The following is a 24,675-nucleotide window of genomic DNA, read 5'->3' on the forward strand; positions in this document are numbered from 1 at the left end:
TCAGACCTATAATTAAAGCTAAGATTTTGTCATGGATATTTTTTAGTAAAAGTCACAGACATATCACAGGCAATAAAGAAAAATTCACAGAAGACCATGACCTGTCCGTGACTTTTACTAAAAACATCTGTGACAAAATGGGGAGCTGCAGAGTCCCCACACTGCGCACAGCATATCAGCAGCTGCAGGGGCCCCAGCTTGGAGCTCCGGGGTCCCCCGCTACCTGTGGGGGCTTGGAGCTGTGGTCCCCCCACCGCCTGCAGCGGCCAGGAGCTGCAGAGTACTCCCACTGCTCCGAGCCACCACAAGCGGCGGGGAACTCTGCAGCTCCCAGCTGACAAAGGCTGAAGTCACGGATTCATTGCTCTGTAGAACTCTGGGCTTGGGCTGGATCCCCGGGTGTAGGGCCCTGCAAGGTGGGATGGTCCCAGAGCTCGGTCTCCAGCCTGAGCCCAGAATTCTACACAGCACTGAAACAACCCCGCAGCCTGAGCCCTGCGAGCCCAAGTTGGCTGGCACGGGCCAGCCACGGATGTCTAGTTGCTGTGTAGGCAGACCCTTCGTTTCAGTATGAAGTTCTGGACATTGGACAAGAGTTTTCATATCATGTGATTGTGACAGTGCCACCCATAAGGCTTTATGAAATGTGCTTATGTATGTGTATATATACCGTATTTTCCGGCGTATAAGACGACTGGGCGTATAAGACGACCCCCAACTTTTCCAGTTAAAATATAGAATTTGGGATATACTCGCCGTATAAGACTACCCCTCTTCCAACGCACACCAAAAAAAAATTAAAAAAACATCAGATTTGATTTCAATATGGTAATTTTAATTCAAATGCTTATGACATGCAGGTACTTAGCAGGAAAACTGTCACTTATAAACATAAGGCTGTTTGTCATCAGACATGTAAACATAAAACAGTGCAAGCAGATTAAACTTTTCCTAATTCACTCTAAAGCTGAAAGGAAGGATAAGACAATAAACCCATGGGAGCTGCCATGCTGTTTGTTTTCTAAGCTGTCAACCAAACTGGAACTGATGATGATAGGAGGAAGATAACAAACAAGAGAGAGAGAGCAAGTGCCGGGCAAGTCCCTGGCGACTTAGCAACGCCCATCATAACTGCAAGCTACGGTATTTTTACAGGTTTTGCTGGCGTGACAGTTTCCCTTTAAAAGCCTTCAAAATCCTCCTGTTCGTCATCTGATATCATAAGTACATCAATGACATCTTGTGATACATTTGTAAGGCAGTCATCGTATGGATCGAATTCCGTATCAGATGGTGTGGTCTCAGCTTCGGCTTCCTCTTCATCTTGCCACAAGTAGTCGTCCTCCATACCATCTAATGAATTTGATATGCCACACTTCTTGAAAGACTTGATTACTGTTTCTGCATCAATATCATTCCAGGCTTTTATGACAAACTTGCACAAAACATCCAACTGTGGAGCACGCATGTTTCCTCCTTTTGTGAATGACTTTTCGCCGCTAACCATCCATTCATTCCACTGTTCTTGAATGCGATCTTTAAATGGCTTGTTTAGGCACACATCCAGTGGCTGTACCAACGATGTCAATCCTGCAGGAATAACTGCCGCATCTGTGTTTAGTCTTGCAAGCATTTGCTTGGTGCTGGGAGTTAAATGAGCCCTGAACATATCCCACACCAGTAGACTACATTTTTGAATAAGTCCACCTGGTCGCCTGCTCCATACATTATCAAGCCATAGCTTTACCCCTTCTTCATCCATCCAGCCTTTTTCATTCACATGTACAAAACAACCAACAGGGAACTTGAATTTCGGCATTGTTTTTCTTTTAAAAATAATCATTGGTCTCAGTTTGGCGCCATCAGCTGTGCATCCTAGTACCACTGTAAAACTGGACTTCTCATGTCCTGTTTTAATTAAAATTGTTTTTTCACCTTTTTGATGGACAGTTTTATTTCCAACCATATCCAAATTCATTGGAGTTTCATCCATATTTCCAATACTACTTAACGCATAGCCATGTTTAGTGCGCTGTTGTATTACGTATCGATGGAAACTATTTACTTTGCTATCAAGATCTGCAGGTAATTTTGGGGCAATTTTCATCTTTTGCCTCAGTACCATATTATGCCTTCCCATGAATCTAGTACACCAGGATACAGTGGCCTTAAATCTGTTGCTGTGATCTGGGTTAGATTTGGCCCACTGAAGTGCAAACAAATGTATTTTATTTCGTGTCACTACATAACCGTTTTGGCGATGCTCATTCACCATGTCTGCTACATGTTTTTCGAGTTCTGGCCAATGTGGAGTGCCTCTTCTTAATGCACACTTACCCCTTGGCATACTCTTTAATGCTTTTTCATTTGCTTTCCAGTCCCAAACCATCTTTTCTGTTACTCCATATTGTCTTGCAGCAGCGCAGTTATTATGTTCCATGGCAAAGTTTACAACTTTAAGTTTGAAACTGGCTTCATATTTCTTTCTTCTTGCTGGTGGAGCCATGATGGGGTTTTGACTGTTGGACATTTGTATACTGTACTGTATGTACTGGTGCTATACTGTATGAACAGGTACAGATACTGGTGCTGTACTGTATGTGGTACCCAGTATACAACAACCAGCCAATCACGGCAAGCGATGTACCTTACCGGCGATTGGCTGGTTGTTGTATACAAAGCCTGCTTGGATTGGTCAGCTCTCCCTGCCTGCCCAGCCCTCCCTGTCTCCAAGACTATCAGAGCGGTAGCGCAAACACGCCTCTTTCACCCGTCTGGCCCGCCCTTGTATCCTATTACCTCCTTCTCTGCCTCTCAGATCTCGCACATGCGCGCCTGCGCCGCTTCACTGCAGTCCTCAGGAGCGAGATCTGAGAGGCAGAGAAGGAGGTACGGTAATAGGATACAAGGGCGGGCCAGACGGGTGAAAGAGGCGTGTTTTTCTGGGCACAGCGCCGCTCTATCTCTTTTTTCCATACCCCGGGCGTCCCGGACGCCTGCAGCTTGCTCCGCCCTTCACTTACACCTTCCCGGTGAGGCGCCCCCTCACCTCGTCATCGGGCGGGGATGCGGCCGCGGACGTTTTTGAGCTCCCCCCACCATATGCGGCGACCGCAGATTCTCCAGTCCGGCTCGGAAGTTTCAGCACCTGCCCTATAAGACGACACCCGGCGTATAAGACGACCCCCGACTTTTGAGAAGATTTTCCTGGGTTAAAAAGTAGTCTTATACGCCAGAAAATACAGTATATATATATATATATATATAATATATATATATAACATAACTAGAATTGTTTTATGCTACATATGCCATGTAACATATCTCCGTAAAGGTCATGATCTACTGAATCTATTAATCCTATTTGTATGCATGTATCATTTTTGTATACAAAGTTATGAATATTGGCTGCATACTTGTTTGATTCTAAGTAGGCTGTAGTGAAGAAGCTGGTCAGCTTCTTGAGAAAAGACTATTTTCAGTAAGTTCCCCATCAAGAAACACTTAAGCCAACAATGAACTTGAAGACACCAATCCACATCTGGACTTTCCCAGGAATGTGTCTTGGCTGGTAAGGAACTCAGTCATGCATGGACATGTGACTTGCCCAGGTGACTCCAAAACTCCATTTTGTAGCTGGACTTTGCATAGGAGTAAGGAGGGGGTCTCCACCCACAAGAGAAAGTCTATTTAAGCCCGTGAGAGACCCCTCCATTTTGTCTTCGGCTGGCTAAAGAGAGAGCCTCTCCACCTCAAAAGATACCTGAAAGAAACTGGAACAAAGGATAGTGACTGCAAGGGGTGTGAGTGATTGCTGGACCCAGACTAAAAGGAGATTAGTCTGTAAAAGGAAGCATTCTGGAACTGGTGAGAGTATCTGTATTCAGTTTGATTAGACATAGATTTGCGTGTTTTATTTTATTTTGCTTGGTGACTTACTTTGTTCTGTCTGTTACTACTTGGAACCACTTAAATCCTACTTTCTGTATTTAATAAAATCACTTTTTACTTATTAACTCAGAGTATGTCTTAATACCGGGGTGGGCAAACAGCTATGCATATCTCTCTATCAGTGTTATAGAGGGCGAACGATTTATGAGTTTACCCTGTATAAGCTTTATACAGGGTAAAACCGATTTATTTGGGTTTAGACCCTATTGGGAGTTGGGCATCTGAGTGTTAAAGACAGGAATACTTCTGTAAGTTGCTTTCAGTTAAGCCTACAGCTGTTAGGGGACGTGATTCAGACCTGGGTCTGGGTTTGCAGCAGGCTAGCGAGTCTGGCTCAAACCAGGTAGGGCACTGAAGTCCTAAGCTGATGGGGCAGGAAAGCAGGGGCAGACGTGATCTTGGCACATCAGGTGGCAGCTCCCAAGGGGGGTTCTGTGATTCAACCCGTCACAGTGATTTCATCTATTTGACTTCAAAAACTCACAAACCATTAAAAAACAAGGACATTCAAAGATATAGGACACCTTTTAATTATGCATAATGTCCACATAGCACATTTCCACTGAGACAGACAGATTTCACTTCACTAGGAGCTTCCTTCTCCCTACAACAAACAAGGAAACATGCTACACACAACTTGTTTACTCTCCATGGCAGTGTAACACAAACTTAATTGGGACTCCAGAAATGTTAGTAAATATTCAGCATTAACATATGTGCACAGGTTAACTGTGTAGTGTGTTTTTCTTTGCTGGGCCTGAGACAATTCCCAAACCCCTCTCCCTCATCATAGGACTGTGTTTTCTCCTTTCTCCCACACACATAAGGGTTTTGTTCCCTCCCTCATTCCATACACAGGAACTGTGTTTACTTCCTATACCGACACACATACAAAAGGGTTTTCATAGGGCTGGTCTTCACTATGGGGAGATCAACGCTCCTGCAATCGATGCGGCAGGGGTCGATTTAGCGGATCTAGTGAAGACCTGCTAAATCAATGGCAGAGTGCTGTCTCATTGACCCTGGTACTCCTGGGTAGTTATTCACGTAGCTGGAGCAGCGTAACTTAGGTCGACTTACCCCGGTAGTGAAGACAAGCCCATAGTCATACATTATAAAGTCAGAGGGGACCATTAATCTGACTTCCAGCATAACACTTCCTTGAATTAATTCCTGTTTATTGAATTAATTCCAGCACATCTTTTAGAAAAACGTCCAATCTTGATCTAAACATTTCCAATGATGGAGAATCCGCCATAAACCTTGGTAAATTGTTTCAATGGTTAACTACCCACACAGATAAAAATGTGGACCTCATTTCTAATCTGAATTTGTCTAGTTTCAACTTCCAGCCAACGGATCTTGTTATAACTTTTTCTGCTAGATTGAAGAGCCCTGTATTATCAAATTTATGTTTCCCATGTAGGTACTTATAGACTGTGGTCAAGTCAGCCTTAATCTTCTCTTTCTTATAATAAACAGATTGAGCTCCTTACGTCTTTCAGTATAACATATGTTTTCTATCCTTTAATCATTTTCGTGGCTCTTCTCTAAACACACTCCAATTTATTGACATCCTTCTTCAATTGTTGACACCAGAAACTATCACAGTGTTCGGATATTAATTGCACCAATGCCAAATAGAGGTAATATAACTTTCCTATTCCTACACAATGTTCCCATTCAGCTTTGTGAAATTGGCCCTTTAAAAACATCAAGTACATATATTATTGATTTGGACTTTTATCTGTTTGCACACAATAAATGTAATCAATTCAGGATCACTTGTACCTAAGATACCACTAATTTTTAGTTCTGTGATCAATTTCTCTTAATCTGTCAAGAGGAGATCTTGTATAGAATTCTCCTGTGACAGATACAACACTTTTTGAGTTAGGAAACTGTCATCTATAATTTTTAGAAATTCCAACAATGTTTTAGTACTGGCAGCATGAGACATCCAGCAAGTCACTCAGATTAAAGTCCTGCATGATAACACAGCCTTTTACCCTGCAAATTATAGATAGTTGCTTAAGGAGCTGGTAATCCTATTCTCCAATGTGATTTGGTGGTCTGTAGAACTTAGTATCCTATTTGTTCTTTATCTGTTAGAGCACTGATCCATAAACATTCAAGATAATTTGCTTTAAAGTTGTCAATGACTCAGAAACAGGTAACAGGTTTTGTTCACTTCCCCCCATGCAAACGAGTTTTGTTTTGTTTACTCCCTCCTGTCGAACACAGAGGATGTATTTTTACTCCTCTTGAGCCTACCCAGGGATTGTCTTTATTCATGCCCTCCGAACACAGGTCTTTACTCCCCACTACATGCAGGTTCTGTGGTTAGGAAGTGCTCTACCCACAAACACTCTCAAAATTTACAACTTAAGATAGATTACTGCAATCTATAGCAGCCCCATAACATCCTTATATATAAATCCATACTAAGACAATGGCCCAAGTAAACAGAGCTCTGCCACTTGACTTGCTGTGTGACCTTGAGCAAATTAATCCACAACTGTATTAATTTAGATGGAATAAATAGGCCAAAGGTGTTTTCATACCACAGTCACTGTCCAATATCAAACCATGTTAAACAAGGTCTGGGGGTTGAAATACAGAGACCTCAGCCTGCTTTGTACTATGGCAAATACATCACTAAAAACCCTTTTAACCTTTTATTAAATATAAAAAAAGGAAGGAAAAACAGTTAAAGCATTTGAAATATAAAGTATTAAATAAGGCTTTCATTTTAACAACATCCCATGTTCCCTTTTGCTGAAGAGTTTTTAGAAGGAAAAAAACCTTTTATTCGACAGTCCCTTAGATGGTATAAAAGATGGTAACAACTGTGTTTTTGGGGAAAAGAGAAATTAGTTGTGATGGGCTGGAGCTGTTATTAAATTCCAATCCCATTTCATCCCAGGTGGTGTTTGGGATTCAGCTTGAGCCGGTAGAGGTGGCAATGTCATCTGAGTATCTCTCTATAGCCCAGTCTAGTCAGGACAACTCTCAGGGTCAGGATGAAGAAGGCCTTGGGTCCCAGGACATGGAGGAGGTGGCCGCTATGACAGTGAAGCCTGATCCAGTAGCCAATTTTTCTCACCAACGTCTCTTTCTTTAAGAACCCACCAACGGAATGGGGGGTGGAATAATCCATCCCTTCATTATTTTGTCCATCAATTACGCCTAGTTTCCAACACATCACTTTTGGTTTACTGATTTCTGTTCCACACTTCTCTTGTTTACCAAGTATGATCTTAAAACAGCCCTTGAGTTATATCAGTAGACCTTTTATTTTGGACTAATTAAGTCTCTCTCTTCCTTTCGCACCTTTTCCTATCAACATTTGTTATTACAGGTTATTGTGACATCTGATGAAATTTCATGTACTTTTTACAGTTGAGCTCACAATTAAGGTACATAGCCTCAATTATCACACCACCACCTCTCAGCTTCAGATTTCCCATCTGCATAAACGAAAAATGCTTATTATGGGGTGTTATTAGGATTAACACTAACCAAACAATGTAACAGTTTTGATGTTTGTGGACCCTGATTATTGTACATTGATTGTTAAAGATACAAGTTTTTTCTTTTTTTCCCCTTCATGGTGTCACTACAGGTCAGAGTCAAGGTTTCTGCTAATGGAGAAACATTCAGTTTTGAAGAATAATGGGAGTGGGGGGAAATGACCATTAACTCCCCCAAATATTCAAAGGTAGGTTTTGCACAAGATTTCAGTGAGTTTTAACTATGTGGAAAGTTCGAAGAGCTTCTGACACAGTTAAGGTTGTTTAGGTGCCTTAATTGTGCACTTCCATACCTTAACATGTTTGGATTTCTTTAAGTTAAACCTGAACTGATAATTTCCTGGGTTTATAATGCTTGGTTTGGCGATAATTGCAATATCTCAGTAATGTAGCTTATTCCAAATAACTGATATGTATGCTCAACCTTAAATTCATTTTATATAAATACTGTCAGGAAATAACAAATATATTTCAGAGTAGCAGCCGTGTTAGTCTGTATCTGCAAAAAGAACAGGAGTACTTGTGGCACCTTAGAGACTAACGAATTTATTAGAGCATAAGCTTTCGTGGACTACAGCCCACTTCTTCGGATGCATACCGAAGACGTGGGCTGTAATCCACGAAAGCTTATGCTCTAATAAATTCGTTAGTCTCTAAGGTGCCACAAGTACTCCTGTTCTTTTAACAAATATATTGTTACAGATCATTACTGTATCATTCTTACAGATCATTTCTGTACCAACCTTATTTTGTGAAAGCAAAAAAACCAGTTACGTACCTTGAGTAACTCTCTTTGAGATGTGTTGCTCATGTCCATTCTATTCTAGGTGTGCATGCACCCATGCACGTGGTCATCGGAGATTTTTGCCTTAGTATCTGGTATCTTGGTATCTGTAGGGTCAGCTGTGGTGCCCCCAAGTGCCGCGCTCATGTGTTGGTATATCAGGTGCTACTGGCCCTATGCCCTCTCAGTTCCTTTTTGCTGGCAACTCCGACAGATGGGTAGGAGCATGGGTAATGGAATGGACATGAGCAACACATCTTGAAGAACAACAATTACGAAAGGTAGATGATCGGTTTTTCTTCTTCAAGTGCTTGCTCATGTCGATTCCATTCTAGGTGACTCACAAGCAGTATCAATGGAGGTGGGCTCGGAGTTCACTGTCTTGCAGCTTGCAGGACTTCTCTGCCAAAGCCAGCGTTGTCTTGAGCTTGCTGGGTAAGCGCATAAAGAGATGTGAACATGTGGATAGACCAGGTAGCAGCCCGACAGATCTCTAGGATTGGCCTATGCCTGGAAGCCAGCTGATGATGCTTGTGCCCTAGTCGAGTGTGCCGTCATGATTGTTGGCAGAGACACCTTCACTAGCTCGTAGCAGTAGCAGATGCAGGCTGTGATCCAGGACGAAATCCTCTGAGCAGACACTGGGCAACCTTTCATTCTGTCTTCCACCGCAACAAACAATTGCGTTGACTTGTGGAACAGCTTTGTACTATCTACGTAGAAGGCCAGCGCCCTCCAGTGTAGCCTGCACTCATCTGATGATGAGGCTTTGGAAAGAAGACGGGTAAATATATGTCCTGGCCAGTATGAAACTGGAAAATGACCTTGGCCAGAAACCTTGGGTGCGGTTGAAGCTGGACCTTATCCTTGTAGATGACTATACAGGGCGGTTCCGAAGTAAACGCCCTGTTCTTGGACACCCTGCAGGCGGACTTTATCGTGGCCAGGAACGAAAAATTCCAGAAGAGAAGCAGGAGACAGCAGGAGATAGGCTCAATGGGAGTCCCCATGAGCCTCGACAGCACGAGATTCAGATCCCGGACATGTGGGTAGAGATGCTCCAGACCTTTCAAAAACCATGCCACCATGTCATGAGCAAAGACTTGGCTTGGAACGGAGGATGGAAAGTAGAGATAGTGGCCAGGTGAACCTTGATCAATGACAGGGACAAACCTTGGGAGTTTGAGGTGCAGCAGATAATCCAGGATCTCATGCAGCAGGGCCTGCTTGGCCCGAATATACTGTTCCAAAGCCCAGCACATGAACCTTTTCCATTTGGACAGCTAAGTCGCTCTGGTGGAGGGTTTCCTGATACCCAGCAAGACCTGCTGAACACGGGCCGAGCATGACTGTTTGTCTGCGCTTAGCCATGCAGTAGCCAAGCCATCAAGTGCAGCACTGCTAGGTTCGGGTGCAAAAGGCTGCAGTGGTTCTTGGACAGCAGATCTGACCAGAGGGGCAGCTGCAGTGGGGTGGCTACCGAAAGGCTGAGCAATGTGCTGAACCAGTGCTGGCGAGGCCATGCAAGGACTATTAGGATAATTCTCGCCCTGTCTTGCTTGATCTTCACAAGGACCCTGTGAATCAATGGCACTGGCGGGAAGGCATACTTCGGCGCCCCGACCAAGGAATAAGAAAGGCATCTGACAGGAAGCCCCTGTCAATCCCCCGGATTGAACAGAACATGTGGCATTTTCTGTTCTGCCTGGACATGAACAGGTCCACTTGGGGTGTCCCCCATCTCTGGAAGACTATGCTGACCGCCTCCAGATGGAGCGAACACTCGTGGTGAAACGAGAAAGTCCTCCTGAGGTGATCCGCCAAGATGTTCCTGGTTCCAGGCAGGTGCGCGGCTATCAGATGAATGGCATGCGCATACAAAAATCCCAAAGGCGGGGAGCTTCTTCACAAAGGGCCAAAGTCCTGGCACCGCCATACTTGTTGATGTAATACATCACGCCGGTATTGTCCGTCAGGACCTGAACCACTTTGTCATTCAGGTGGGTCAAGAAAGCCTGGAAGGCAGGCAAACCACACTGAGCTCCCTGATATTGATGTGGAGAGCCAGATTGTCCCGCAACCAGCTCAACTCACCCAGGTGGGCTCCCCAGCCCAGATCCATAGCATTGGAGACCAGGGTCAGCGACAGGGATGGGGTCACGAAGGGTACTCCCTCCAACACCGATCCGGGCTCCAACCACCAATCCAGGGATCACCCTAACTACCTGGTCTAGGTCATGCCTGTTGGGGACGTAGACCAACGCCATCCATGCTTGCAGAGGCCGGAGATGGAGTCAAATATGGCTGACCACATACATACACACGGCTATGCGGCCCAACGGCCATAGGCAGGTGTGAGCCAAGGTGAGCGGGTGGTTCTTTATCTGGGAGATCAGGTCCGATGTGGCCTGAAAATGTGGAAGGAAGACTTTGCCTCACCTGGAGTCGAGAACCGCTCAAATGAACTCTATTTGCTGCACAGGCATTAAAGTGTTGTTTTTTCTCATTTATTAACAGGCTCAGGTTGCGGCAGGTGGAACGCACCAGATTGAGGGTTCTCTGCACTTGCTCCCGAGACCGACCCTTGATAAACCAGTTGTCAAGATACGGGAAGACCCAGACTCCTCAATGTCTTAGGTAAGCAGCCATTGACGCCATACATTTTGTGAACACCCTCAGGGCTGATGAAAGGCCAAAGGGCAGCGCCGTGAATTGAAAATGGCGTCCACCCACTATGAAAAGGAGGAAAAGTCTGTGACCTTGGAATATGGAAATAAGCGTCCTTCAAGTCAAGGGCAGTATACCAGTCTCCTGGATCCAGGGAGGGGATGATGGAGGCCAGGGAGACCATGCGAAACTTCAACTTTCTGAAAGACTTGTTGAAGTGACGCACGTCCAGAATAGGTCTGAGGCTCACTTTTGCTTTTGGGATTAGGAAATAGCGGGAATAGAACCCTTTTCCTTTCATGTCCCAAGGGACCTCCTTCACTGCCTCCAGGAGCAGGAGGTTCTCGACCTCTTGGACGAGGAGTTGCTCGAAGAGGGATGGGAAAGAGGGGGTTGGGAGGGAGGGGCGGCCGAAAATTGCCGGTTATAGCCCCGAGATACTATGTACAGCACCCAACAGTCTGTGGTGACCCGTGACCAGGCTGAACGGTAGGGATGAAGACGGTCAAGGAAAGAACAAGGTGGATCTGGGGAATTGATTGGGGCGTCGCTCTCAAGTGCACCTTCAAAACGAGCGTTTCTGGCTCCCGGGACGCTTCACTGGGCCAGGCTGCGCAGGTGAGCGGGAGGAGGAAGGGCGGTGACGACTAAAGCTCGTGTCTCTATCCCTTCTCCTTGCAGGCCCTTGATGAGGCTGTCAAGGCCTTGGCGGTGGGGGCAGCCGGAACGGTTTCTCTACAGACTGCAGCGTATGCATGCCCAGCGAGCGAAGGGTGACCCAAGTGTCTATGCAGCCTCGCATCAGTCTGCTCCAAAAAGAGACCATTCCCAGCGAATGGGAGGTCCTGGATAGAGGCCTGCAACTCTTGGGACAGGCTAGTGGTCTGAAACCAGGAGCTGTATCTCATGACCACCACTGACGTGACCACTCTAGCCACCGAGTCCGCCCGCATCCCATGCCATCTGGAGAGAGCACATTTGCATTGCGGTGCCCTCCTCCACCAGGGTGCTGAATTCCTGGGCCAGACCCTGAAGAAGGAACTCCTTGAACTTAGGGAGGGAGTCCCATACGTTAAAATTATACCTGCCCAAGAGGGCCTGATGGTTCACCACCTGGAACTGCAGGCTGGCTGTTGAATAAACTTTTCTTCCAAAAAGGTCCAGTCTTTTGGCCTCTTTATTTTTGGGAGTTGAACTAGTGTGCCCCTACTTGGCCCTTTCATTGGCTGCAGGGACAACCAGCAAGCCCGGAGATGGGTGGGTATAAAGGTACTCGAACCTTTGGCCAGGACAAAGTACTTCTTTTCAGCCCTTTTGGAGGTGGGAGGGACGACTGGATTTGCTAGCGGCCTTGGCAATTTTCAGGACCCCGTCATGCACTGGTAGTGCAAAACATGCCGGGGTAGAGGCTGAGAGGACATTGAACAAAGTGTCCACCTGCTTGGCCATCTCCTCCACCTCTAGGCCCAAGTTCTCAGCCATCTGTCGAAACAGGGCCTGATGTTCCCTAAAATAGTCTGGTGGGCTGATCCTTGATGGTCCCGCGACCACATTGTCCGGGGATGAGGACGATGACTGTACCGCCGGGGGAGGCTCCAGGGCATCATCCTCTGTGGGGGAGAGGGGTTTCGGCGGGGGGGGGGGGGGGGGCACTGTCTCCTCTATCCCGACCTCCGAGCGGGTCTGATGCACTGAGCCCGGTGCCGCCAGCTGTTGCTCCAAGGCAGCAGTAGATGAGTGGTGCAAAGAGGGCATCGTCATCACCAGCATGCCCCAGGTGCTCCAATAATGCTACTGGCCATGCTGCCAAGGCGGCACCATCGATGTTGAGGCAGCCGCAGGTGCCCATTCACACCTGTGGGGTCTTGGCAAGGGGTTGAACTGCCCTTTCATGCTGGAGGAATCCCCTTCCAGTGACCATAGCAGGGCTGTCAACGGCTGTATCTGTCTGCTGACAGTCGTCACCAGAGATAGGTGTTTGGAGTGGGAGGATCGGTGCTGGTATCAAGGGGACTGGTGCCGGGGGTACCAGAATCACTATGGGGAGTGCTCCCATCGGGCAGGTGACCGAGATCTGTGCTGAGAAGGCAACCGGTGGGAGGGCGAATGGTGCAGGTGGAACAGAGACTGACACCTCCCCCAAGGCAATCCGAGTTGAGATGGCGGGGACCGCAATCACGGTGCCGCTGACCAAGGGCGAGCCCCAGAGGATCTGGGCTGCGATGCCGGAGATTTGGCGGTGTGGAGATGGAGAGCACCACCATGGTTAATACTAATGACTATAAACAACTATTTACAAGGCCCTAAGGCTCAAAGTCAGAAGAGATGAAACCACTAGCCCTTGCTATGCAAGGAAAGGCGCTCCGACTAACCACCACGGGCGGTAAGAAGGAACTGAGAGGCCGTAGGGCTGGCAGCACCTGATATACCAATGCATGAGCGTGGCACTCAAGTGGGCGCCACAGCCGGCCCTATGGATACAGCAAAGACAAAAATCTCTGATGACCATGCACATGGGTGCACGCACACCTAGAATGGAATCGACATGAGCAAGCACTTGAAGAAGAACAACGGTTTCAGATACAGGAAACATATCTGACAAGGTAACAGAAATAATGGATGTGTTTCTTTCATATTTATCTGTTTTATTAATTGGAATTGGATTAAAACTGTCACAAGAACTGTCACTAAAGCAGTATCTTACCTTGTTTCTGTCCTGTGTATCCACTTCGCCTGGTGCCATGTATTTTAGCAACAAAGCTAAGCACTTGGGACTCTTGTGGCGGGTAGTTAAATGTAAAGGAGTCATTTCTTCTAAATCCTTTTGCATCCAGTTTGCTCTACGAGCAAGTAAAAGTTTCATGAAGCGATAATTTCCCTGGATAAGAAAAAATATAACAGTAAGAAACTAGCAACTTAGTCAAACCAAAAGATGACAATATTTAAAGACATCATTGTTATATTATTGTTGTATTATGGTGACAAAGCAATACCAGCCACCTGTAATGACTGGCAGGACTTGAACCTGGGTGGGCAAGCTCCACTTTGTGGCAGTTGTAACTTAGCCACTCCCTGTGATCCACACACCACAGAAGATGAACACTATACGAAGTCCAATCCAAAAGCTCCAAACTGACAGCTGCTTTGGAGGCTCCCGATTGGTCCCTCTGACCCCACAGAGTGTTCCAGGACGCATCCAGGCAACATGTAGATTACCAGTGAGCTACGACGACTGACTCTGCTGCTGAGCTCCCAGCATCCACTATGGCTCTGACTTGGATTTTGACCATCACTCGGGACACAGAACCCCAACAGAAGTTATGATCTCTAGTACTGATCTCAACCCGGAAATCTGACCTTGAGCTGCTCAAGCCCAGACCTTTGTCCCAGAACCCTGACTGTTTGCCTGGACCAACCCTATCCCATGCTGAAGGCCATCCCTATAGGAACATGGAGGCAGTGGGTCATCTCAGGCCTGGCATGTCTCAAAGGACACTAGAAACGTCTGAATGGGTTGACAATCCCCAGGAGGAACTCCCTACATTGAGAGCACAAGTGTTGCAGCTCTCATTGCAAAACCAGATCCTGTAGGTGCAGATGCTGCGCTGCGGACTCAACTGGTCCAGTGCACTCCTGGGGAGCAGGCTCCAAGGCGAGAATACTGCACTCCAGAAACGTTCTGCACCTGGCCCCTGGATGTGGGGCCAACCTTCCCCCACCCTGAATGCTTCAATGGAGAATGCCACAAATTTAGAGGGTTTCTTAATCGCTGTCATGTGCAATTCCTGCTCCACCCCAAGTCCTACGCTACTGATCTAGCTAAGGCAGGATTTGTAATTAGCCTCTTAAAGGAAGAGGCATTAGATTGGGCCTGACTCTGGCTAGAACAAGGAATGCCAACATGGCTGAACTGGGATGCTTTCTTTCAGGTGTTTTCTGTCATTCTGGATGATCCCTACTGCACTGTTCTAGCTGTGGCAGCCCTGCGAAAACTACAATAAGGGGAGGAATCGGTTGCCTCCTACACCACCCACTTCAGACAACTTGTCTCTGACATGGAGTGGAATGAGGAGGCACAGCTCCACCAGTTTCAGTGGGGTTTGCATTAGGCAATTAAAGATTAACTACCTCGCATGAAAACCCCAACCCATTTGGATGCCTTTTTTGATCATGCCATATGGATCAATAACAGACTACGCCAGTGACATAGAGAAAGGAATGGGTCAGTGCCACATCCCAGCCAAGTCTCCTCAGTAACAATCCCTGGGTTGGTCCCAGGGCCCATGCAACTCAATGCAGCCCACCACCAGGTGACTCCCAAGGAAAGAGAATACCATTCCCACCACAGTTTGTATTTCTACTGAGGGGAACCTAGCCACGCACTTGCCGGCTGCCGGTTGTGGGTCCTGAGACATCCATCCCCTTACAAAAGCTTGCCCAAGGCACGGCAAGCTCTCATTACACCTCCAAGTTCAGGTCCTCCTCTACATTCCGGGTGAACCTTGATGAGTTCTCCCACAACGTGCACTTGTGGACTCCAGAGCAACAGACAACTTCATGGATGCTGACACTGCCCAAACATTGGACATGCCAGCACAGCCAAAGGTAACGCCTGACCTCATAGAGACTATAAAACGGCTAGTTCCTGTCCTCAGACCTGGTGACCCAGGAGACCATGCCTTTGGAAACTGTTATCTAGAATCACTGAGAAATCCTAAGATTTGGAGTGATATCTTTACCGCACTTTCCCATAATTGTTGGCATCTCATGGTTGGCAACACATGACACGCACATCTTGTGGTGGGAACGGAAAATCAGTTTCCACTCTGAATTCTTTCAGCACATCTGCCTGCACATACCACCTGATGGAGGCCAGCCAGAAACTGGATTACTGCTTGGAAATCCTCTGACCCTGGCCATGGGTCAGGTGAGACCACCACTAAAATCAACCCCTGTTCTTCCCAATAAGTACCACAAATACCTGGATGTCTTTAGAAAAAAAAAAGTGGACGTCCTACCAGCATACTGAGACTATGACTGTCCGATTAACCTACAACCTGGGGCCAAAATACTCTTCAGCCACATCTATGCAATGTTGGAACTGCCAGCCCTGTGGCTCTATCTCCAGGAGAATCTTGCCAAAAGGTTACTCTGGCTATCAATCTCCGCTGCCAACGCCCTTCTTTTTGTCAAAAAGAAAGATGGGAACCTGCGCCTATATGCATGGATTATCAGGCCCTCAATCAAGTAACTGTCAGAAATCGGTACCCCCTTCCTCTCATCCCAGAATTGTTGGGCCACGTGCAATCAACCCAGGTACTCACTAAGCTCGACCTGTGAGTTTACAACCTGGCAAGGATCAGAGCAGGGGATAAATAGAAAACAGCTGTTTAAACCTGCTGTGGCCATTATGAATATTTGTTAATGCCATTCAGTCTCACAAATGCCACTGCCACTTTTCAGCATTTTGTGAACAATGTAGTCCATGACATCCTAGACCAGTACGTCGTAGTTTACCTTGATAACATTCTTGTCTTCTCCAGAGTCCAAGGCAACATACCTAGATCGTCTGATCAGTTCTGGATTGGCTCCGCCAACATAGTTTATATGCAAAACTTGAAAAGTGCAACTTTGATCAACGTTCCATGGAGTTCTTGGGCTACATCTTGTTGCCCGAGGGCCTCCAAATGGATCCCAGAAAAGTGGATGCTGTTCAGACCTAGGTGGCCCCTTGAAATATCAAGAAGCTGCAACACTTCCTGGGGTTCACTAACTTTTATAGATGTTTCTTTCCTGGATTTTTGGGCCAGATAACCCTGTTGACAGCACTTCAATGCAAGAACACCTTCATCTGGTCCCCGGCAGCACAACAGGCGTTCAACCAGCTCAAGAGGACCTTCACCAGTGTGTCATTCTTGACACTCCCAACCCCCCTCAATTGTCATTGAGACTGATGCCTCCAATGCTGCCATCAGGATCATACTACCCAAAGACATCTCCTCCCTTGTGTCAGCTCCTCACGGAAGCTTACTCCAACAGAATATCACGAAACCCTAGGAAAAAAAAGTCTAGTGATCAAGTCTGGCTTTGAAGAGTGGCACTACTACCTGGAAGGGGCCAGGCACCCTATACAGGTGTACACAGATCATAAAAAACTAGAATACTTTTGAAAGGCTAAGGTGCTAAACCAAAGACAGTTCTGCTGAGCCCTGTTGTTCAAATGTTTTAACTTCACCATTACCTACCACTCCAGGGTCAAGAACAAAGCCATCAATGCCCAGTGCCAAAAAGGGAAGTACCTCACCAGCCAAGACCCCTATTGCATGGAGCCACTATTCATCCTCAAGCCCTGCAATTTCCTGGATGCTGCCACTTCCCAAGACCTCATGTTTCTGATCTGCACAGCAGGGGGGGGGGGGGGAGAAGCTCCCACCCAAGGAACTTGAGGTCAAAAGCAAGGGGCAACATCAGAAACAGGATGGCTTATTCTATGTCAAGGGTCACCTATACGTTCTGCCAGGATGTCCCCAACTGGAGGTTTTGAGATTCAGCTGAGACTCCCAGATAGCAGGCCACTTCGTCCACCTCAAGTCCCTTTGCCTGATTGCCTGCTCCTTTTGGTGGTCCTGGATACAAGCAATGGTACACTCCTATGTAGATTCTTGTAAGGTATGTGCTTGCACCAGGAGGCCATGCATGAGAGCCCTCGGCACTCTAATAGCTGCAGAAACTCTGGCTAGACCATGGGAGACCATCACCTTGGATTTTGTAGCGGAGCTCCCCAAGTCTGACTGATACACTGTCATCTTCACTGTGGTCAATCAGTTAATCAAAATGGCCACTTTCTCCCTATTGTACACCTGCCCACCATGGAAGAGTCAGCTCAGTTCTTGGTGACACACATTGTCCGTCTCCATGGACTTCCTGCACAGGTCACAGCTGTTGCAGTTGCAATATGTGTTGCAGTTCTAACACAAAACCCTGCAATTGCTTGTGGGCAGTGCCGATATATCTTCTGCCTATCACCCACAGACTGATGGCCAGTTCAAGAAAATGAATCAGGTCTTACAACAGTAGCTACAGTGCTTTATAAATTATCAGCAGAATGACTGGTTGGCTTTCCTGCCGCACGCAGAATTAGCCGATAATAAGCCCATTATGTTTTCACTGGGCAAAGTCCATTTAATGCAAACTTTGGTTTCCATCCTGGTCTCCACAAACTGGGTACGACAGATCCACAAAGTCCAGGAGGAACTTCAGGCACATCCTGAAAATGCCAAGAGGGACTACAAGCTATACGCTGGCCACCAGCACCAGAAAGGTCCAACAGTTGCAGCTGGACAAAAGGTCTAGTTTTCAGTACACCACCATATGGACCAGCCTCGTCACAAATTGTTCAGCCTGTATCTGATTCTCCAAGTGATCAACTCAGTGACCGTCAAGCTCCAGTTGCACAGATCTATCAGGTTACACCAGTTGTTCTACATGTCACTGCTGAAGCTGCACACTGACAACTCCTTTGGTCACTGACAACAACTATTGCCCACTCCAGTTCTGGTCCAGGGTCATGATCAGTATGATGTCTATGAGATTTTAAATTCTAAAATCAAATGTGATTTGATTTCCCTCATTGACTGGGAACGTTATAGCGCTGAGGTGCGCCCCTGGGAACAGGTGTCTCAGTTCCATATGCCTGACTTCATAGTGGCCTTCCAGACAGTCTACGCAGATAAACCCAGCCCAGTATATGGGGGTTGCCCCTAGAAGATTGTGTGCATGACGTGAGGATTGGCAGGACTCAAACCTGAGTGGGCAGAGCCTCCAGGTCACTTGGTGGCAGCTGTAACCTGCCTGCCCCCTTCTCCCTGCAAACTGCAGCAGACATACACTATGGTAAGTGCTGCATGAGAGACCCAATTGGCAGCCACTTAGGTGGATCCTGATTGTCCCCTTGATTCTATATAAGCCCACAGAACATACCAGGAAGTGCCAAGGCAACACTGCAGATTCTTAGTGGGCTGCCATGACTGACTCTGCTGCTGATCTCCCAAGATCGACTTTGGCTCGGACTTGGATTCTGACCTTTACTCTGGAACCCCAACACAAGTTCTGACCTCTGGTATTGACCTCAGCCTGGAAACCTGACCATGAGCTGCTTGAGCCATGTCCCCTACCCCAGAACTCTGACACCTTAAAGCTTGAAGACCTCTAGAAAAAAGTACTGCCTATCAAGCCTTGCCCCTTAAATTTCCTTCAATTTGGAGGACAGGATTAAAATTTAAATAAACTTGATAAATTAGAAAATTGGTCTGAAAACTATGGGATGAGGGGGGTCCAAGTTTAGGGCTTGTCAGGGTGAGGGTTTGAGGGCCTGCTTAATGGGGGAGCCCCAGCTGCTGCCGAGGGGACATCGCACGCTGGGCTCCTGCCCCCCCCCCCCACGATTCCCCTATCCCCTTTTCTTCTTCATCCCCCCTCCCTTCACTCCCACATTCCACTCCCCCTATTTCACCCCCTTCCTTCCCCACTGCCTCTTCCCCCCACTCCCCCTTGCCCAATCCCAACGCGGGCACTCACTGTTGCACAGAATAGAAAACAGGAAGGCTCCCAGCACACAGAAGGGGAGCACGACTGGCAGTAAGACCCAGGAGGTGGTGTTCGGCTGCAGAGTCAGCAGAACTGAGAGACAGCCTCCTTCAGCTGGGCAGCTCTCTGCTTGCAGAATGGGGGGACAGTGACATGTAACTCTGTGTGCCCCCCATGCCTCACCTCTGTTTGGAAGGGGGCAATCCTGAGCCAGGAAGTACTGAGCACCTCTTGGATCCTTCTGTGAAGGTCACCTCCCAATGAAGTGAGCGGGAATTGCACACATTCACACATTACAGGATCGGACCCTTATGTGTAGTCTGCATCTTGTTAATTCCACTTTTATAATTAGGGCCCTACCAAATTCATGGCCATGAAAAACACATCATTAGTGGTCTTTCGTGTGCTTTTACCCTATACTACACAGATTTCACGGGGGGAGACCAGCGTTTCTCAAATTGGGGATCCTGACCGAAAAGGGAGTTGCAGGGGGATCACAAGTTTATTTTAGGGGGATTGGGGTATTGCCATCCTTACCTCTGTACTGCCTTCAGAGCTGTGCATAAATTTCATTGTGGAGAGGGAACTCAAAGAAGTGGGGAGAAAAAACTAGATTGGCATTTTTGACTATATAATTTTTATGACCTTCAATAATACACACTCATTATTGAATATATATATAAATAATGTGTGTGTGTACACATACACACACAAGAAGAATCTAGAGGGTAGCAGGAAGATGATACTGAAATCTGAAAAAGGATAGGAAAAAAGTCCTTGTCCTAGTCTCTGCATGAAAACTTAAAGGTAGTATTAAAAGTAAAAACATATTTTTATTAAGATGGAATTAGATGAAAAGACCACATAACTAACTATGTGAAGAAAATATCAGAGGGGTAGCAGTGTTAGTCTACATGCATCCGACGAAGTGGGTATTCACCCACGAAAGCTTATGCTCCAATATGTCTGTTAGTCTATAAGGTGCCACAGGACTCCCTGTCGCTTTTTATGTGAAGAAAGTTACCTGTAACTTAAACTACAAGTTTACTGGCAAACATGTCTGTAATACAGATATTGCACACCTAATTTCATGCATTTTTTATATCTTTCAAGATTGTTTCTTAAAGAATATATTTACTAAAAAGTTACCTTTTCTCCCACTACAGCAGGGGTAGAATAAGAAACTTTATTTTTATACACTTTCAGCTATTGCCCATAAACTGCTTTATCACATTGCCTCAAAGACATACCTGTAAATTATGAACCAGGTTTTCTAAGATGCCATGTTTTGTGCAGCCTCATTGGTGATATTTAGTGCAAATTATTTAATAAGCTAATTTATATAATTGCAAATACCCATAAAGATAAATACACTCATTTTTAATATTGAATCCCAGTTAAAGACATTAATTTCACAACTACAGCGAATGATGTCCTCTCCATCTAAAGGGCTGCAGCAAGGCAAACTACTCCCCACAAACTATTCTGCCATGGCTCAGAGGACATCTGCACAGCAGCTGGCAGGTGTAATTCACACATTGGATAGATATTCCTTCTCAAACTAAAAAAAACGAGGAGTCCTTGTGGCACCTTAGAGACTAACAAATTTATTTGGGCATAAACTTCCGTGGTAAGAGAGTGGCCCATTACAGACAGTTGACAAGAAGGTGTGAGTAACAGTAGGGAGAAATTAGTATTGGGGAAATTAAGTTTAGGTTTTGTAATGACCCAACCACTCCCAGTCTTTATTCAGGCCTAATCTGATGCGTTTTTGCAAACTAGATACCATCAGATTAGGCCTGAATAAAGTGGTTGGGTCATTACAAAACCTAAACTTAATTTCCCCAATACTAATTTCTCCCAACTGTTACTCACACCTTCTTGTCAACTGTCTGTAATGGGCCACTCTCTTACCACTTCAAAAATTATTTCTCCTCCCTTGATATCCTGCTGTTAATTGATTTATCTCTTAAGACTGACTTAACACTTGGTAAAGCACCCCATATCCTTTCATGTACTTATACCTGCTCCTGTATCTTTTACTTCATACATCTGATGAAGTGGGTTCTAGCCCACGAAAGCTTATGCCCAAATAAATTTGTTAGTCTCTAAGGTGCCACAAGGATGACTCATTTTTTTTGCTGATACCGACTAACACGGCTACCACTGAAACCGTCTCAAACTATCACCTAAAAATAGCAGTGGGGCCACCATGGCCTGGGCTAGCCACCTAACTATGCACCCAGGGAGATCAAATGAGATTGTACTCATGCAGCTAGCCTGAGCTGCCATGGCCACACTGCTATTTTTAGACATTAGCTCAAGAAGAGTTTATGCATGTACCTGAGCTGGGAACCACACCTCCTAGCTGCTGTGTCGATGTACCATAAATCCTGGCTGGAGGTGGACTTCCTCGAGGCACTACTGGGACAGTTCAATCATTGTGGCCCCATATAGTTCTTGGCCTCTGTGCTGAGTCTGCCAATTAGCGTGCTTGTGATGTGGGAACTAAAACTGAGACCCCAAAACCCTGCCCACATATCAACTGTTTGTGAGATGACAATAGAATGGTAGGCACCAGGATTCCCGGGTTTTATTTAGCACAAAACCCAAAATAAATGGTGGGGACTAGTGGACACCCAATTCCTGACCCTGGGAGTAGAGTGTTTCCTAGTCACTTGAGTTACGGACAGCACAGTCAAGCACATAAATTTGAACATTTATTCTGAAAGGCACTGTAGCAAAGTAGATGTGAGTAGGCTCTCATGTTAGAGATCTGGGTCTTATTCCCCACTCTGCCTCAAATGACCTTATACAACTTCTTAGTTACCTTATTTACAAAACGGGGGAAATACAGTTGCCTGCCTCTAAGTGCAATAGGTATGAGGCCTTGGGCAATAGTAATGCTGTTAAAATGAACAGAAATATTAACAGCACCAGGAAAACGCTTGATCTCTCTATTCCTTTGTCTCCTCCTGTGGCATTTTATCTGAGTAGTGAGAACATGGAAGTGTCTTAGCAGGTCTGTATCCAGGGATATGGCTGATCCACTCAGTGTGCAGGTTAAATGAGTGAGCACACAGGTGGTTTAAAGTTCACCTTATCACTCTCTTGTTCTTGGTTCAGCTCCTGTGTAGGGCTGGCTCTTCTGCACAGAGTTAGAGCAGTCTAAGGAATATTTTAGCTGGGCATTATTATTTTTTGACAAATAGTTTATTTGCCAAAAAACAATGTTCTAGTAGATCCAAAGCTATTTGCAAATTTGACACATTTCCCAGATATTTTCAGCCAAATATTTTTTTCAGGCACCATTCACCAAGTGGCTGGAGGAGGTGGTGGTGTCACCTCTAGCCCCCTTACAACTTCTAACCCACTAGCTAGTAACTCACTTAGGATGTCTGAATTTGAGGCTCAATTTCCACCTCTGCTTGATATGGCACAGTGATTTGAACTTGGGCCTCCCATATTCCAGGAGAGTGCCCGAGTCCCTGGGCTAAAAGTTACAAGGGAGGCAAATACCACCTCCGACTCCTTCAGCCATTTTGTGAACATAGCCCTTCATTTCCTTTACTTTAATGTTAAAAGGTGCCCCAAAATAAAATCTGTTGACTATTTTTGATTTCATGATTTTTTTTCAGAATTTCTGCATTTTGTTAGATGCAAAACAATTTTCTTGATTTTTTTTCCAGGGCTAACAGTGAACCCCCAAAGTTCAGCTATCCACCTAGTTCTAGCTTTAACTTAACACTGGCTGCAAATGGGCACAAGTAGCTGAAGCTGGAGCCAGGGGCCAACATGTTGTCAGTTGCCCCTCCCTCCGTGAAAGCAACGGCAGACATATGTTTCGTGCCTTTTTTCCTGGGTTACCTGTGCAGATGCCATACCGTGGCAAGCATGGAACCCGCTCAGCCCACCATCACCGCTGCTGTTGCATCAGAGAGGCTTTGAAAACCAGTTTCATGACTGGCCAGGCTTTGGTGTGACAGTTGTGTGTATTCCTCCTTGATGCGAACCTGGCCCCTTTGTTGATTTTAATTCCCTGTAAGCCAACCACCCTGCCCCCTTCGAAATAAAGTAACTATTGTTTTGAAACCATGCATTTTTTCTTTATTAATTAAAAACAAATGAGATAACGGACAAGGTAGCCCAGGTGGAGTGGGGGAGAAGGGAAGGACAAGGCCACATTGCTTATTGTAGCCACACTAAAAATCAAACTGTTTGAATGACAGCTTTCTGTTGCTTGGACCATCCTCTGGAGTGGAGTGGCTGGGTGCCTGGAGCCTCCCACCTCACATTCTTGGGCGTCTGAGAGAGGAGGCTATGGAACATGGGGAGGAGGGTAGGCGGTTATACAGTGGATGCAGCGGGGGTCTGTGCTCTTGTTGGCTTTCCTGCAGCTCCAACAGACGCTTCATCATGTCCATTTGCTCCCCCATTAGCCTCAGCATTACGTCCTGTCTCCACTCTTCACGCTCACTTAATTCTTTCCTGGCCTCTGCCACTGAATTAAGCTGTGTCCTATCAGTGCAGGAGGACTGCATGAGCTCGGAAAACACGTCATCGCGAGTGCGTTTTTTTCGCCTTCTAATCTGCAATAACCTCAGGGACGAAGATGATAGGGGGAGCGTAGAAACATTCTATGCTCTAAGATTCTGGGGGGACTGCATGGTCACCTGTGCTGCTGAGTTTGCCACACTGACCAAACAGGAAATGAAATTCAAAAGTTCCTGGGGCTTTTCCTGCATACCTGGCTAGTGCTTCGGAGTTCAAACTGCTGTCCAGAGTGGTCACAATGGACCACCCTGGGATAGCTCCCGGAGGCCAATACCGTCAATTTGCGTCCGCACTACCCAAAATTCGACCCAGCAAAGTCGATTTTAGCACTATTCCCCTCGCCAGGGAGGAGTACAGAAGTCTATTTTAAGAGCCCTTTAGGTTCACGGAATGGGGTTGGTTGTGTGGACGCATTCATTTTTAAATCGACCTAACGTGGCCTTGGAGTGCTCCCAATACTTCAGTTAGTCTCAAAGGTGCCACAGGACCCTCTGTTGCTTTTTACAGATTCAGACTAACACGGCTACCCCTCTGATATTTGACACCATGCAAGGCACTGCATTTAGCCGTATGGAATGGAAATCTATCAACCTCATGAAG

General features: G+C 46.2%; 1 protein-coding gene across 3 annotated transcripts in view; it reads right to left on the bottom strand.

Moving 5' to 3' along the window:
* The window catches only part of INVS (inversin), a 223,713-nt gene that overhangs the window by 105,482 nt on the left and 93,556 nt on the right, over positions 1–24,675 (bottom strand). For all 3 annotated transcript variants that reach the window (XM_054018622.1, XM_054018621.1, XM_054018624.1), the window contains exon 4: positions 13,640–13,813. In XM_054018622.1, the coding sequence (XP_053874597.1) occupies positions 13,640–13,813 (174 nt within the window). The remainder of the gene's footprint in view (positions 1–13,639; positions 13,814–24,675) is intronic.

This window comes from Malaclemys terrapin, chromosome 2 (genome assembly GCF_027887155.1).
Source record: "Malaclemys terrapin pileata isolate rMalTer1 chromosome 2, rMalTer1.hap1, whole genome shotgun sequence".
Classification (NCBI taxonomy): Eukaryota; Metazoa; Chordata; order Testudines; family Emydidae; genus Malaclemys; species Malaclemys terrapin.